The sequence below is a fragment of the Peromyscus californicus genome, unplaced genomic scaffold, assembly GCF_007827085.1.
Source record: "Peromyscus californicus insignis strain IS unplaced genomic scaffold, ASM782708v3 Scaffold_4__1_contigs__length_199733344, whole genome shotgun sequence".
NCBI lineage: Eukaryota > Metazoa > Chordata > Mammalia > Rodentia > Cricetidae > Peromyscus > Peromyscus californicus.
Window position 1 is genome coordinate 20,199,760 of NW_026294562.1, and position 15,771 is coordinate 20,215,530.

Here is a 15,771-nt window from a genome sequence, read left to right on the forward strand (position 1 = left end):
TAAACCAAAGAAGAAAGACCTACCCTGAATGGACAGAAGACCATCCATGGGCTGGGGTCCCAAACTCAATAAAACAGGGAAGGAGAGTTAAGCACTGTCTTAGTCAGGGTTACTATTGCTGTGCTAATACACCAGGACCAAAGCAACTTGGGGAGGAAAGGGTTTATTTGGCTTACTTTTCCACATCACTGTTCATCATGGAGGAAGTCAGGACAGGAACTCTAACAGAGCAGGAACCTAGAGGCAGGAGCTGATGCGGAGACCATGGAGGGGTGCTGCTTACTGACTTGCTCCCCATGGTTTGCTCAGCCTTATTTCTTATAGAACTCAGGACCACCAACCCAAGGATGACTTCACCTACAATAGACTCCCCCCATCAATCACTAATTTAAAAAATGCTCTACAGCCTGATCTTATGGAGGCATTTTTTTAATTGAGGTTCCCTCCTCTCAGACGACTTTAACTTGTATAAAGTTGACATAGAACTACCGAGCACAAGCACCAACATTCATCTCTCCCTGTTTCCTGACCTCCCGACCGACGGACCGCAGATGCAATTGTGAGCATCTGCCTTATGCTCCGCCCACTGTCTTCCCTGACATGGAGGACTGTATCCTCAAGCTGTGAGGCAAAGGAAACCCTTACTTCTAGCTTAAGTTGCTCTTTGTCAATATGTGGTCACAGAAGCAAGGAAAGTAATCAATACACGACTACCCTTTCATGATCCAACAATTACAATGAATTTGCCACAGGCAACCTGCTGGTCTCATTGATGAAAACCATGATGCTTAGGAAGAAATAGAGTCCTGATTGAATCTTGCCCATAAAACTTCTGTAACTAGCTTGGATTTATGGGAGTCAATATTGCCAGTGTGCAGGGATGGTACAGCAGAATGATGGACAATTCCACTGCCCCACTGAACAGGTCATTCCAGAAGCCTCCCTGCCTCTGGACCTCTGGTGGTAAGAGAAAGAACACGTTTCTATCTGCTTGTATCATTAGCTGGTTATGTTAATTATTTTTCTAGTTGTGACAAAGTACCCGGCAAAAAAGTAGCTTAAGGGAGAAAGGGTTTATTCTAGTCCATCACGGCAGGGAGTCCTGGTGACCAGAGTGACGGCCCTGTTGGTCTGCAGTCAGGAAGCAGAGAGCAATGAATGCTGGTACTCAGATCACTTCCTCCATTTTATATAGTTCAGGACCCCCAGCCATGGAATAATATCATCCACATTTAGGGTGGGTCTTTCAACCTCAATTAACCCACTGTTGTGGAACATTAGTTTAAAATGTGTTACATTCGTTTATGCTGTGGAATATTTGTTAAAGATGCAAAGATGTGTTGTATTCTTTAATGTTGCATTTGTTTAACTCTGGAAAGCTGTGTTACTTTATCTACATAAAACACCTGATTGGTCTAATAAAGAGCTGAACAGCCAATAGCTAGGCAGGAGAGAGAAATAGGCAGGGCTGGCAGGCGGAGAGAATAAATAGAAGGAGAAATCTAGGTGCATGAGAGAAGAGGAGACACAAGAAAAGAAGGAGAGGAGGACATTGGGACCGGCCACCCGGCCACCCAGCCAGCCATGGAGCAAGATGGAAAGAAAGATATATAGACTAAAGAAAGGTAAAAAGCTCAGAGGCAAAACATAGTTAAACAGAAACACGATAATTTAAGTTAGAAAAGCTGGCAAAAAACAAGCCAATCTAAGGCCGGGCATTCATAAGTAAGAAAATTCTCTGTGTATTTATTTGGGAGCTGGGTGGCAGGCCCTCAAAGAGTTTTTTTAAAAAAAGATACAACTTACTCTAGAAACTTATCTTCTAGGTGATTCTAGACTCTGTCAAGTTGACCATCATATTAACCACACAGTTGTGTGGTGATGTTTTATTTGTGCTGAAATGTGGTGATATTTTATTTGTGCTTTAATAAATGAAGCTTGCCTGGAGATCAGAGGAAAAAGCTAGCCACAACACACAATGTTAGCACACGCCTTTAATCCTATCACTTGGCAAGCAGGATCTCTGTGTGTTCAAGGCCACACTGGAAACAGCCAGGTGTGGTGGCACACACCTTAAATTCCAACACTGGTTAACCATGGAGGTCTGTATAGACAGACAGGAAGTGACAGAGCTGGGCAGGAAGAGGAAGTGATGTAGCTGGACAGAGAGAGCAAATCAGATGGCAGAACAGCAAGGCATATAGGTGTGGGTAAACAGGAAGTATCTCACATTTGGAAGCTGCAAATTTGGTGAGGGAAGACTAGCTGTGGCTTTCCCTATTTCCCTGATCTCTAAGGCTTTCACCCCTATATTTGGCTCCGTGTTTTTTATTTAATAAGACCATTTAGGAATTTGTCTACACAGTTGTTACACCGTTTTCTCTGTACTCTTCCTGACTCACTACCCTGCACCTGCCCTCCTGGGGTCAGGGAGACAACCTGCTTCAGCCACACCAGAGGGCTCCTTTATCTCTTTGGCTTTCAACCAGACTTAAGTCATGAGATGTTTCCTGCCAGAACCTTACTTACTGGATATTCTCTCTCTCTCTCTCTCTCTCTCTCTCTCTCTCTCTCTCTCTCTCTCTCTCTCTCTCTCTTCCTCCTCTAATGTGAGAAGGCTACCATCTAAAAGACAGCAGCAGAGTCCTTATCATTTGTTTTAAGCATTTATTTTATTATTTTTAAATTGTGTAGGTCCTAGAGTTTCTATTGCTCTGAAGACACACCATGACCACAGCAACTCTTATAAAGGAATTGAAGCTGACTTACAGTTTCGGAGGTTTAGTCCATTATCATCATGGAGGAAAGCGTGGTAGCATGCAGGCAGACATGGTGCTGGAGAAGGAGCTGAGAGTTCTACATCTGGATCCACAGGCAGCAGGAAGGGATAGCCACTAGACCTGACTTGAGCTTCTGAAACCTTAAAGCTGGTCCCCAGTGACACACTTCTTCTAACAAGGCCACACCTCCTAATAATGTCACTCCCCGTGAGCCTATGGGGCCATTTTCATTGAAACCACCACCGTGTGTAGGTGTACACGTGGGCCTGGGTATGTGCACCTGAGCGTAGGTGCCTATGGAAGGCAGAGGTGTTGACTACTCTGGAGCTAGAGCTACTGACAGCTGTGAGCCACCTGACATGGTTGCTGGAAATCAAACTTAGGTCTTCTGCAGGACCCGGACGTGCCCTTGACCACTGAGCCATCTGCCGCCACCACCACCTTTCACCACAAACGGATTCAGCTGGCACCTTAAACTTGGACGTCTCAGCCTCAAGACCTGTGAGAATTAATTTCTCGGGTTGGGTGGTAGCTCAGTTGGTACAGCATTTGCCTTGTAAGCATAAGGGCCACGTGAGAAAGCTTTGAGTGTGTGTGCTTGTAATCCCAGCACACACACTTGGGAGGTGGAGACAGATGGATCTTTGAGGCTTGATGGCCAGCCAGCCTAGCCTCCTAAGCAAGGCAAGTTTCAGGCCAATGAGAGACTCTGTCTCCAAGAAAAAAAAGAGGATGGGCGGCACCTGCAGAAGGACGCCTGAGGTTCACCCCTAAATACACACACCCATACACACCTGAATACGCATACCTATGTACAACACAAAGACACAGAAAGGAAAGGAAATTATTTTCTCTTGCTAAGACATCTAGTCTTTAGTATTTTTTGTTTTGTTTTAATAATTTATTTATGCACACTTGTGTGAGGGTGTCAGATCCCCTAGAACTGGAGTTACAGATAGTTGTGAGTTGCCATGTGGGTGCCAGGAATTGAACCCCAGTCTCTGAAAGGACAGCCAGTGCTCTTAACCTATGAGCCATCTCTCCAGCCCCTGGTATTTTGTTATAGTAGCTGTATTACTTACATTTTTTTTTTAATCATTGTGATAAAATACTTGACAGAAACATCTTAGGTGGGAAGAGGCTTTTTATGGCTCATGGTTCCAAAGAGATTTCAGTCCATCATGACAGGGGAGGCTGGGCAGTAGGAGCTCAGTCTACCAGCTGCAAAGCAGGAAGCAGAGGCCGCAGCAGGCTGAACAGTGAAGGTAGAGCCTTCAAAAGCCCCGCCCTCAAAGGCCTGCCTCGGTGACCCACTTCATCAGCCAGGCCCTGCCTCCTAAAGGCTCTGAGCATTCCGAGCAGCAGCACAGACTGGATACCTAGCATTGAAAACATGGACCTTTGGGAGGAATTTTAGATTCAAAACAAAGCAACAACCTGGCCATGATCATGTGTAGCTAGAGTTTTCCTGCCTGGCCCACAGTCAGGACAAATCTCTCTCACCTGCCAGTCCCACAGCTGCTCAGACCCGACCAAGTAAACACAGAGACTTATATTGCTTACAAACTGTATGGCCGTGGCAGGCTTCTTGCTAACTGTTCTTATAGCTTAAATTAACTCATTTCTATAAATCTGTATCTTGCCATATGGCTCGTGGCTTACCGGCGTCTTCACATGCTGTTTGTCATCGTGGCGGCTGGCAGTGTCTCTCTGACTCAGCCTTCCACTTCCCAGCTTTATTCTCCTCCTTGTCCCTCCTATACTTCCTGCCTAGCCATTGGCCAATCAGTGTTTTATTTATTGACCAATCAGAGCAACACATTTGCCATACAGAACATCCCACAGCAATCATGCATCAAGAAAAACAGTGTGTCTGGGGAGATGGCTCTGGGGTAAAGATACTTGCCTGGAACCCTGACAATCTGAATTCAACACCCATGATCCACACCATGGAAGGAGAGAACCAATTCCTGCAATTGTCCTCTGGACTCCACACATGCACTGCGGCACACATGAATAGCATGTATAAGGCCCTAGGTTTGATTCCAGGATAACACTAACATACAAACACACACAGACATACACTGACACATGGACAAGCACGCACACATACACCACACACACGTCTATACATATTTATACAACACACTTGTTTTCATATCTTTTCTTTCTCAAAATAAAATTATCTTTATTTTATTTTGTTGAAATTCCAGGACTCACTTGAACACAAGACTTTGCACGTGCAAGGTCAGCGCCATACCACTCATTTGTACCCCGTTTGTGTTTGAAATACTTTCAGTCTAGGGGATAGGGATTTAGTTTTGGACTCAATTCCCAGTACCACATAAACTAGTGCTGAAAGAGAATCAGAAGTTCAGGGTCACCTGGAATGGTGATCCACGCCTTTCCAGTTCTCGGAAGGCAGAGACAGGTGGATCTGTGAGTTCAAGGCTAGCCTGGTCTACAGAACAAGATCCAGAACAGCCAGGGCTGTTACACAGAGAAAGCCTGTCTCAAAAAACAAGCAAACAAACAACAACAACAAAAAAAACAACAGCAAAAATTCCAACGACAACCGGAGATTCAGCCTGTGGCTGTTTGGAGCACTCAGCCTGTGTTCCTTCCCTGTGTCATCACAGTAACACTCATAGCAAGTCTCTCATTAAACATGCATTCCTTTTGCAGCACTGGGAATCGAACCCCTCATGTCTTTCATGCTAAGTCACACTTTATGACCAAGCTGTATCTCCAGCCTCAACCATTCCCATTTTAAAGACAAGAAAGCTGAGGGACAGAAAGGTTCAATCGCTTGCTTAAGGAAGATGAGTAGAAACCCGTTCCTAGACTTTCCTGGGGTTGGGGGGGGGGGCGGTAAAAACAGCACCAGGGTGAACCATATTGGAGCATGAAGCAAGGGCAAATTCGTGCCCCAAACACTCTTATGCAAATATCCCCCCAGGTCCTGAACCGAATGGGGAAAGTGGATAAAAGCCCTGCAACCAAATATGATAAAAAGCAGGGTTGCCCAACGTGTCCTAATGCTACCATCAGTCCTCATGAAGCCACTGTGGGGACAGCCTGGCTGGGAACGGAAGGCTGCTGGGAGACAAACGTCTGCTACAAAATCAGAGTCATGAAAACAAGCAGAGGCCTGTCTTTACTAATTCTGTAGTTTGTTCATCTCGGTTTTTGGCATCTGTTTTGATGTTATCTATTTTAATTGCTGAGTTTTTTGTACTCTCCTTCCATCTGATGTTGGTTCTGGGGTCAGACTCAGGCTCTCAAGCTTGGTGGCCAGTGCCTTTACCACTGAGCCATCCCACCAGCCCCATTCATACCATCTTAATCTGGGCCCTGGATGAAACCAAGTCTGCCTGAATGGCACTAGGGGCACTCCTCAGTGCCAACCTCCTCTAAACAGGGGCCCAGAATGCTATGGTATGGTGGCCCACATCTGTAATACCAGCACCCAGGAGGCTGAAGCAAGAGAATCTGGAATTCAAGGCCTGACTGAGCACAAAAAGAGACCCTGCCTCAAAACAAACGAAGAAACAGGGCCCTTTTTGTTGGTAGCTACCGTTTCCTGCACCATTCTGTGAGCCTCAAACATCCCCATTTCTGGTGAGGTTTCTCATGGCCCACATGACTAGGGGAGTGTCCCATCTTCTCGTCAGAAATACTGAATCATAAAACGGGGGCAAAGGAAATGGTTCCATTGTGGAGTGAGCACCAGTATATGCCTGCAGAACTGTTTGGAGACAGCGGGCGTTCTCCACCCAGCCTTAGTCACAGCTGACCCAGAAGCCACAAGTTCTCGATTCCTGCAGTGTGTACCCATCTGAGCTGGTGGCATCAGAATTTCCAGGTCCTTTAACCCGGATATGCTGAGCGTCTGACTTTCCTAGAGCTTAGAGTGGGTGAGAGGAATTCCTGCATCGGAAGGCCAGCCATGGTTTACAAGCCTGCGGTCCTCTCCTCAGCCACACTTTGAACGGAAAGAACACTGCTAATTTCTCTTGTGTGATCTTGCTCTTGAATCTCTTATCTCTTTTATCTATCTATCTCTCTATCTCTTTTCATTTCCCCAGGACTTCAAGAAAAGCAGAGAAACTATCCTTAAAAACATGCTTTTGTGCAGTGGGACGATGAGGAAGAATAGAAACTAAATTCCCCTTGCAAAAAGGATCCCACAAATCCCAGCTAGTGCTTCCCTCTTGGAACATTTTTTCAAGGTTGTTTTTGTTTGTTTTCAGTGTATGAGTGTCTTTGCTTGAGTGTATGTGCACCAGATGTGTGCTCGGTACCTTCAGAGTCAGAGAAGGGCACCAGATTCTCTGGAACTGGAGTTGCAGATGGTAGTGATGCCATGTGAATGCTGGGACTAGAACTCTGGTTTTTTGCAAAAGCAGCCAGAGCTCTTAACCACTGAGCCATCTCTCCAATGTCCTTCATCTCCTTCCCACCTGGAACTTTTACAGAAGAGAAACTAATCTTAGAATGTCAGCTTTGAAGTGAGAAAAGTCAGGAAAACTTGCTGCCTACACCTGCTGCCCAGGCATCCTTCCTGACATTTCTGGACAAGAGCACAAACAACCCCTCAACAAGGCATTTCTCCAGAGTCTAACGGAGCTGGGTCTGGTGGTACGTGCCTATTATCTCAGCACTAAGAGACTGAGTCAGGGGCTGGAGAGATGGCTCAGTGGTTAAGAGCACCTACTGCTCTTCCAGAGGTCCTGAGTTCAATTCTCAGCAACCACATGGTGGCTCACAACCACCTGGTGCCCTCTTCTGGCCTGCAGGGACACATGCAGGCAGAATACTGTATACATAATAAATAAATAAATAAATAAATAAATAAATCTTTAAAAAAGAGAGAGAGAGAGAGAGAGAGAGAGAGATTGAGTCAGGAGGAAACCCAATCTTAAAGTAAAACCCTATCTTAAAGCAACAGACAGAAAAATAAGCTGGGCACATAGTAGCTCAGTGGTACAGCCCTTGTTTAGCATGCTCACGGACCAGATGTCCAGCGGTGGCGAGGGATCAACTCCCAAGTTGCAACTGGTGAGACCTTCTAAAAATGCAAATTCAACACCAAGAGAAAATGAGCTAATACTTGTCAAGTACTGACTGCGGTACTGGCACTCTGTGAGGGCTGCAGAATGCCTATTTGTAAGTACAAATCACGTTATTTCCCTGGTTACAGACCCTTACAGACCCTCCGAGGGGCAAAGGCAAGATTGCCTGCCCATGCCTTCTGCTTCCCACCGTGGATACCTTGCTATTTACAGCGAATCTCCAAGCCTCACTTCAACTCTCTATCCTGGCTGCAGCAAGCTTCCTTCCCTCTACCTTTATTCTTCCCAGATCCACTTTTTCTCCTTCTAAAAACTTCAGAGCCTTCCTTTTACTGGTTATGTTCCTTCTCGTGGCTTCCAAGACCTCCCAAACATGCCTGTTTACCCTCTTCCAGCTTCACGTGATCATGATTGTAGTCACATATTAAGTGGTGGTTCAGTGTTAGCCTTCATTGCTAGGCTGTTAACTACTCCAAGTTAAGGGTTGCAGTTCTGTTACTGCCCATCAAGGAAACCGAACTGGGAAGGGTTGCCCTGAAAGATGTCAAAAGAGTAAGGAACTTTTAAGTACTTCCTCCTTTAGGTAACAGGCCCAAACTTGCACGGTTGCTACAGGATTTGAAGATCATTCCGAATGCAGGCCCAGGTGGGCTGGGAGGGGAGGGGAGTTTTAGGAGCAGCAGGTTACAAGGATCATAACAGCAGAACTTGGCGCCACGCGAGCAGGACTCGGCCCAGAAAAAAAAAGGGGGATCATTTGTCACATGTACCCAGCAGGGTCAGCAGCCTCTGCCGCACCCTGTGGCAAGAATGCGACCCCGCCCGGCCTGCGTGCGTGAGTGCGGGCAAAACCCAGCCAACCCCCCGGACTGACGTCAATCAAGGGGGCGCCTCCGGGCGTCGGGAGGGCTGGGTCTTGCAGGGAGGAGGGGGAGGGCCCGGAGGACACGCCCCTCACCGATACCCTGCAGTTGATTGGATTCGAAGAATCTCCGCACTCGATTTGGAGGCGGGCACGAGGGGGGGGCGGGGTTAGACTCGCCCTTCGCCCTCTGCAGCGGCTGATTGGCCCGCGGGGTCTCCGCGTTCGATTTGGGAAGGTTGATTTAGCTGCTCGCTGTAAGGCTGTGGCCGAGGATTGGCTGTTGAGGGGCTCAGCGCACTTTCTCCGGAGAACTGTGGCTGCGATCCAGGTGGCCCGGCCAGGCTCCGGGCTGCGTTCTGCCCGCCTCGGGCAGCCAAGGCAACCAGGTAGGTAGGCCACGGTCCGGCTTAGCTCTGCGCGGGAGCGCACGGGAGGACGGTCGTAGCTAGGAATCCGCCAGGTCGCACACCATGGATCCATTTAAGGGCCTCTTGTTCTGCTAGTGGCCGCGTCTGAGCCCTGAGGCCGACTGTGCTGGGGATGGTGCCCTGTACCTTCTGCCAAGATACCCTCTCCCAAGCTCTTGGCCAGCCAGTCACCTCCGCTTGGCCCTTATCACCTTCAGAGCAGGAAGCCCAGAGCTGTGTCTGCCCTTTCTCGAAAAGCCGGAGAGGTTGGAGTGGGCGTCTTAGCTGCTGGATCCCTATTTGGGGTCTGCTAGAAGTGTCTGTATGTGGACACGACACTGATCTAACTCCCCATGGAACTGCTTTAACGCCCCTCGCTCTAACTCCAGCGCAGAGCTGGCGTGGAAATTCTGTCTGTGGGTCGGTGGCGACCTCCAAAACCCTCAGTCGAAGATGGCAGGTTTCAGATCCTTCTGCCCCCTTGTTTCATTTGAACACCTTCTCAGCCATCTGGCAAAAATGAAAATAACTCTGGTCGAGATTGTAGGCACTCGGGTCAGACCACCTAGTTAATGGCCTAAGATTACCTACCAGCCTTGGGTGTTGAGCAAGTTACTACTTCCAGCTTTTTCATCGGGAAAACGAGTTTAACAATAGTGCCCACTAACAAGGGACATTAGGATGCCACCTCACATGAGGACCAAAAAGTCCTCTGAAAATGCTGTTCTGTGCTTGACACAGCAAGAGGCTTTCTTCTGTGAAGTTAGTCATAAAACCATGGTTTTAAAGGGGGCACAGATGACCTTGTCTCTCTTTGAAACCCCCCTGGGTAGAGTTTGCATGTCAGTGATGACCATAGTCCTCTATAGTCCTGTTAATAGCCTTCCCTTGGCATCATTTTTCATTCAACCAATATGCAGTGTAGAGTGTCTGTAGTGTGCCAGGTACTAGAATGGACATTCTCGTATTTCATCTCTGTACCCAGTAAGGGTTTTTTCCCCCCACCATTTTGATTGATGGAACAAAATGAAGCAAAGGAAAAGTGAGACTTGTCCAAGGTCACTCAGTGATCAGTGCACTGCCGGGAACTTAGGGGTTTGAATTCTTTCAAAGGGAGTTATTCCTCATTCTACTAGTTTATTTTTCGGGTTATGCCAGAAAATGGGTCTGGAATAAGGGCCCAGTTTTCTTCTTCACTTCTGCAGCATAGATTTGGAAAGCCAGCAGTATAAGGAACACAAGGCCATTTGAATGTGGTTTCCTACTTGAGGAACAACAGATTTAGGCTGTTGTCCAGAGGTCTGTCTGTAGAGGGTAGCAGGCCAGGGCCATAGTATTGACTTGAGCTACAGCCCCTAGTTGTTTTAAAGAGAGGATTGCTATCACCGAGGTTATTCAAAAGGTGGCAACCTGAATAGGGAGCAGGAACTGCCACCCCACCTAAGTGTGCTCTGTCTCCAGGGTTACCTATGCCTCCCTGAGAGGAGGTAGGATGGAGAAATTATTGACTAGCTGTGGAACTAATGTCGTGCTACAGAGAATGCCCCCATTGTACACGTCTGTGCTGCCTGTGCACTGGCTGGGTGAGGCGTGAAGCATGTCTTAAATCTTTGTACATTTCTTCCTCTAATGCCTGACTCAAAGTAAGTTGAACTTTGTCATCCTCAACGTTCAGTATTTACTTTGGGGGTTCATTCTTAACCTATTCAGTGTCCAACTGAAGTGTTTTGTAATTAGCTCTTACTCATCTGCTCGCAGACCCATGCTTATCTTCTATGTCAGCTCTAGAATGAAAGCTCCATCTGTAATCTTTTAATAGCTTCCGTTTTCCAGTTTTAAAAAGTACCATTGTTCAAGGATACACTTGAGCTTCCTGGAGTAAGGTTTCGTCCCAGAAATTAGAAGAGGAATGCTTGAACACAGTGAATGAGACAGGAAGTGTCCGCTGACAGTGTTATGACCCCACTTTATCAGTTTTCCCCATGTTTACCATCTCATCCTACTTGGAATCCTAGCTTCACTCTGCTGCCTGGTGAGGCTCCCTCCAGTGAAGGGCTTCAAAAATTTGGAGGTGCCAAGGCTTCCCGAGGCTCATGGGAGTGGTTGAAGCTGGACCCTGGACTGTCCAGTAGTTTCCTCCCTGGGTTGTTAACTCAGCTCACGAGAGGCTGGCCAGTTAAAGCCTTCAGCCCTGTAGAGGACGCTAGAACTAAAGTGGGCAGTCAGGCCCCAGGCCATTTCCTCCTGCTGACTTCTGCTACACGATCCTTTGTCTGTCCTTCCTCCTCAGAGAAGGTGAAATTTCGGATTCTGAAAGAGGGACATCACCCCATCTCCTACCACCCCAGACCAGCCTAAGAGTCTACCTAGAGCTTGGCAGCGTTCTCAGACTTCTGCTGGATTCTGACCCTTCCACCCACTGTAGCAAAACAGTATCTGGCCTTCCTTCAAGGAGGCGAGGGGTGGGGAGAAGGGTAACTGCTAGTTGAGGCATTTTCTGGAACCTAATTAGTTAGGCCTGTCCACCCATGCAGCTTCCAGCCAACAAGGAGCAGGCAAGCAGTGTTATCCTTCAGCACAGACCATTCTTGTCATAGCTTCATTGACTCAACACTAGTGCAGGCCCTCTGAGGCCATCAACCTCAGCCTGCTCCCACAGTGGCAGGGAATCAGCCCAGAGGTGATGGGGATTCCTGAAGCCTATCAACCAGTGAGTGGCAGAGCCAGGGACAGACCCTTGACTCCTGAGTCACGTGCCACTCTCTGCACTGGGCTCAGCTGCACTCCTAGAATTCTTTAGTGGAGACTGGAGATTTTCTTCTGAAGAGCACCACTGGTTCAAGGCTGAGGATGCTGTCACCTAGTCAGCCACCTTGACACTAGTGACTGGATGAAACACTGCACAGGACTCCACCTTGTGGGATAAGGGATGTCCTTCACTCCTCATGGAAGTGGAGGAAGTGGGCTGAGTTGCTTCCCTGAACAGGTGGCTCAGGGGTTTAAACTGTGGGGCCACAGTGGAGGGACAGGGTCCAGCTGGATCCCAGCCCTTGCTTCTCCTGCACTGGGATAGCGGTAGCAGTATCTATCTTCTAGAGTTATTTTGAGGATTAATGATTCATGCGCACCATCCAGTGCACAGTAAACACCCACACTTGCCTTTTCTTTCTCATTAGCCTGAAAATGTGCCTTGGTCACTTAGCTTTTGTTCTCAGCATGTAGATACACCAGTTCCTGGGGGCTAAGTACCACACAGGTTTTCTTATTCCTGTTTTCTAGATAAAAATAGAGCTTTTATGACTTTATCTGGATGTCTTTCTTCTGTGGATTTATCTTAGGTATTGAGTCTTGAAAAGAAAGTGAGATCTTAGGGTAGAAACTAGGACAGTGCGTGTGTGGAAACAACTGGACTGATGTGTTGAGCTGGAGGCCAGAGCAAGGGAGGGGTGGAGTGATGACTCAGGCTCTTCCAGAGAACAAAAGAGCAGCAGGTGAGGGGGAGGGCTACTGCTGTGAGCAGGTCCAGAACAAACTGGAAATGCTTGTATTTATTGTCACTTTTTTAAACATAGCATCGTGTAGTCCAGGCTGTTCTCAGGCTCAATATATAGCTGAGGATGACTTTGTAGCTTTTCCTTTTTAAGATTTATTTTTATTTCACGTGTATGAACGTTTGACTGCATGCATATCCATGTTCCTTGTATATGCCTGGTGCCTGCAGAGGCCAGTTTCCCTGGAACTGGACTTACAGACAGTTGTGAGCAGCCATGTGGGTGCCAAGAACTGAACTCGGTCCTCTCCAAGAGCAGACAGTGCTCTTAACTGCTGAGCCATCTCTCCAGTCCTGACTTTGATCTTTTGATCCTCCTGCCTCCATCTCCCAAGTGCTAGGATTACAGACATGCACTATCATACCCAGTTTATGTGGCACTGGGGCTCAAACCCAGTGTTTCATGCATGCTATGCAAGCACTCTGTCAAATAAATGAGCTACATCCTAGCCCCCATTCCACTCTGCCTCTTTTATAGCAAATGTGTACCTATCTTCTGTGACTATATTTTAATTTTCCCTTGTCCAATTTGTGACCAGCTGTTGGTTGACAGTGCCTCTGTAGATGGCTACAGGAGTGCTTATGTCCCCACCTTTTGTCCTCAGAGCACCTGTGATGGGGACCCCGGCCTCTGTGGTGAGTGAGCCACCCCTGTGGCAGGTTTCAACTGAGGCCCGGGGCCGTAAGCAGGCCTCTGCCAACATCTTCCAGGATGCCGAGCTGGTACAGATCCAGGGCCTGTTCCAGCGCAGTGGGGACCAGCTGGCTGAAGAGCGGGCCCAGATCATCTGGGAATGTGCAGGGGATCACCGTGTGGCTGAGGCCCTGAGGAGGCTGCGCAGGAAAAGGCCCCCGAGGCAGAACCACTGCAGCCGGCTGAGGTAGGGGACTGGGACCGGAGGGCTGAGGGAAGAGGTAGAAAGGATGCCTGCTCGGGTGTGACCTCAAACCAGTAACTTGTCCTCACTGTAAGGTACCTACTGTTCATGTTTATACTGCTATGGCACCTAAGACTATTGTTATTGTTGGAGTCACGTGACTCTGTGGTCCCCATGAGAAGGAAAGCCTAGTCAAAGCAGAACTACCAAATTCCGAGACTCTGGGCCAGTAGGAAGGAGTACTGTTGGAAGGAAAAAAAAAAAAGACCAGTAGTGGAATGGGTACTGTTCAAAGGCAAGCCTGGTTAAAGCATGCAGGGGACACAGAGGTCTCAGCAGGTACTGTGGAGATCCTAGGGGGACAAGCAGGAGATTCTCTCTGGCCATCTACCTCTGCCCCAGCACTGCCGGCCCAGGAGTAGTGGGCCCCAGGGGACTTAGGTAAACGACCTGGCCTTAAAGCCATCACTACAAATTTCCCTCTAGGATCCTCCCCTCACTCTGAACAGCAGAGACTGAACAGGTCCTCGGGTCTGAGACCGCAAGTCAGTCTTCATGGCTTGCATTAACTGATGCCATTTATGCCTGACTTATGATGCCATGAATGAACGAAAAAGGCCAGGAGAGACTTGCTGAGTGTCCCATTCTCAGATCCAGCCCCACCCTCTTAACATGCAGAGCTGGAAAGAGTTGTCATACAGTTCTTGGGTCTCTTTTTATCCCAGCAGTGTTTTATAGGGATAAAACTCTTAAGGTTCCATCCTGCTCTCCGTGTTGACGTTGGCTTATCACACACTTGTTCCCAACAGAGCACCAGAGCCTGGATCTACAGCGGCCGACTCACAGGACAGCACCACTGATGAGGCCACTGGCGAGCAGATTGGGAACTCCCGGAGGACAAGTGCCAGAGTCCACCGAAACTGGAATAAGCCGGGTCCCACAGGTTACCTCCACCAGATCAGACACTGACCCAGTGAAGGGTTGGGGAGGTCCTCCCCAGATACTGCAGGGACTTTTGCCAAAAGGCTTATGGAGTTGCAAGGAGGAGTCCTGAGCAGGGCCCTGTCTAGGCGATGAAAGCAGTAGTAAGAATGTTGTCCTCAGTTCAGATCGGAACCAGCATTCACTGGACTCTGCCCTGTATGGAACCTGTTCTTACCAAGCGAGGTGATGCCTCAGACCTCACAGCAGAACTGGGCTGCAGGGCGTTCCCCTGGGGTAAACTAACTGCCAGCCGCTGTCACCGTGCAGCAGCCAGCTGTCCACACCCTTGTGCCACAGGCCAGTGCACAGAGAAAACTTGTTGAAGTGAAAAATAAAACATTTACATCAACAGTTCTGTGAGTCTGTTATAGAAGGGGAGAATCCCAGACAGGGAAGGACAGGATGTTCCCCAGGAGATAAATCTGGCTGGATGCTTGTGCTTTCTCCAGCCCAAACCCTGGAGATCCCAGTACTACAGCTTCCTCTTCCAGAATGAGTAAGTTGCAAGGAAAAATGAGGTCTCTGCACTTGGGCACTGGGTCCTTGGCTGATTATGCAGTTGTTGGGAGCACTATCAAGGGCCAACCATCGGGATGGCACAGGACAATTATCACCCGGCACTATGGCATGGTAACCTAGACTGAAGGGCTTTTCCTACTATTCTAAACTATGTGCTCATCAGCATTCCCCCTCCCCACCAACCAGTACCCCCAGGGACAGTGGTGTACCTTTATGGCAAGACTGCCCTCTGCTGGCCAAGGAGAAAAACTAACATCTCTAAATTCACCTCTACACCAGTGGTTCTCAACCTTCCTAATGCTGTGACCCTTTAATACAATTCCTCATGTTATTTTCCATTACTACTTCATAACTGCAATTTTGCTACTGTCATGAATCATAATGTAAATATCTGTGTTTTCTGATGGTCTTAGGTGACCCCTGTAAAAGGGTCATTTGACCCAACCCCATCCCCCAGGGGTCACAACCCACAGGTTGAGAACCACTGCTCTACACTTAACAGCCACTGCCAGGGCAAATACTATAGAGTCCCTACCAGAGAACAGTCTGTAACAAGTAATCATACCATACATCTATTGATGTACCCCATCAATAGATTCAGGTCATGTTTTGAAATGTCTTAGGAAAACACTTGGTTTTCAGGAGTCAAGTCTCTAACTCTTTGCCATTAGAACTGCATTTACTTTGTCTTCCTTCCCCCAAAGAAAACTGGA

At 48.0% G+C, this 15,771-nt stretch overlaps 1 protein-coding gene across 2 annotated transcripts; it reads left to right on the forward strand.

Moving 5' to 3' along the window:
• Window positions 1-8,891: 8,891 nt before the first annotated feature.
• Avpi1 (arginine vasopressin induced 1) lies at window positions 8,892-14,890 on the forward strand. Of its 2 annotated transcripts, XM_052761682.1 has the most exons (4): window positions 8,892-9,106; window positions 10,589-10,770; window positions 13,283-13,558; window positions 14,365-14,890. In XM_052761682.1, the coding sequence occupies exons 2-4, from the start codon at window positions 10,757-10,759 to the stop codon at window positions 14,522-14,524; spliced, it is 450 nt and encodes a 149-aa protein (XP_052617642.1). In that variant the 5' UTR covers window positions 8,892-9,106; window positions 10,589-10,756; the 3' UTR covers window positions 14,525-14,890. The 2 variants fall into 2 exon arrangements, with proteins under 2 accessions (XP_052617642.1, XP_052617643.1); XM_052761683.1 differs by lacking the exon at window positions 10,589-10,770 and having other exon boundaries at window positions 8,895-9,106.
• The last annotated feature ends 881 nt before the right edge of the window (window positions 14,891-15,771 follow it).

Excerpts from the sequence above, each read along its gene's own strand:
- Avpi1 (XM_052761682.1), top strand. Across the intron at positions 13,559-14,364 it reads AACCACTGCAGCCGGCTGAG|AGCACCAGAGCCTGGATCTA; the intron begins GTAGGGGACTGG and ends TGTTCCCAACAG.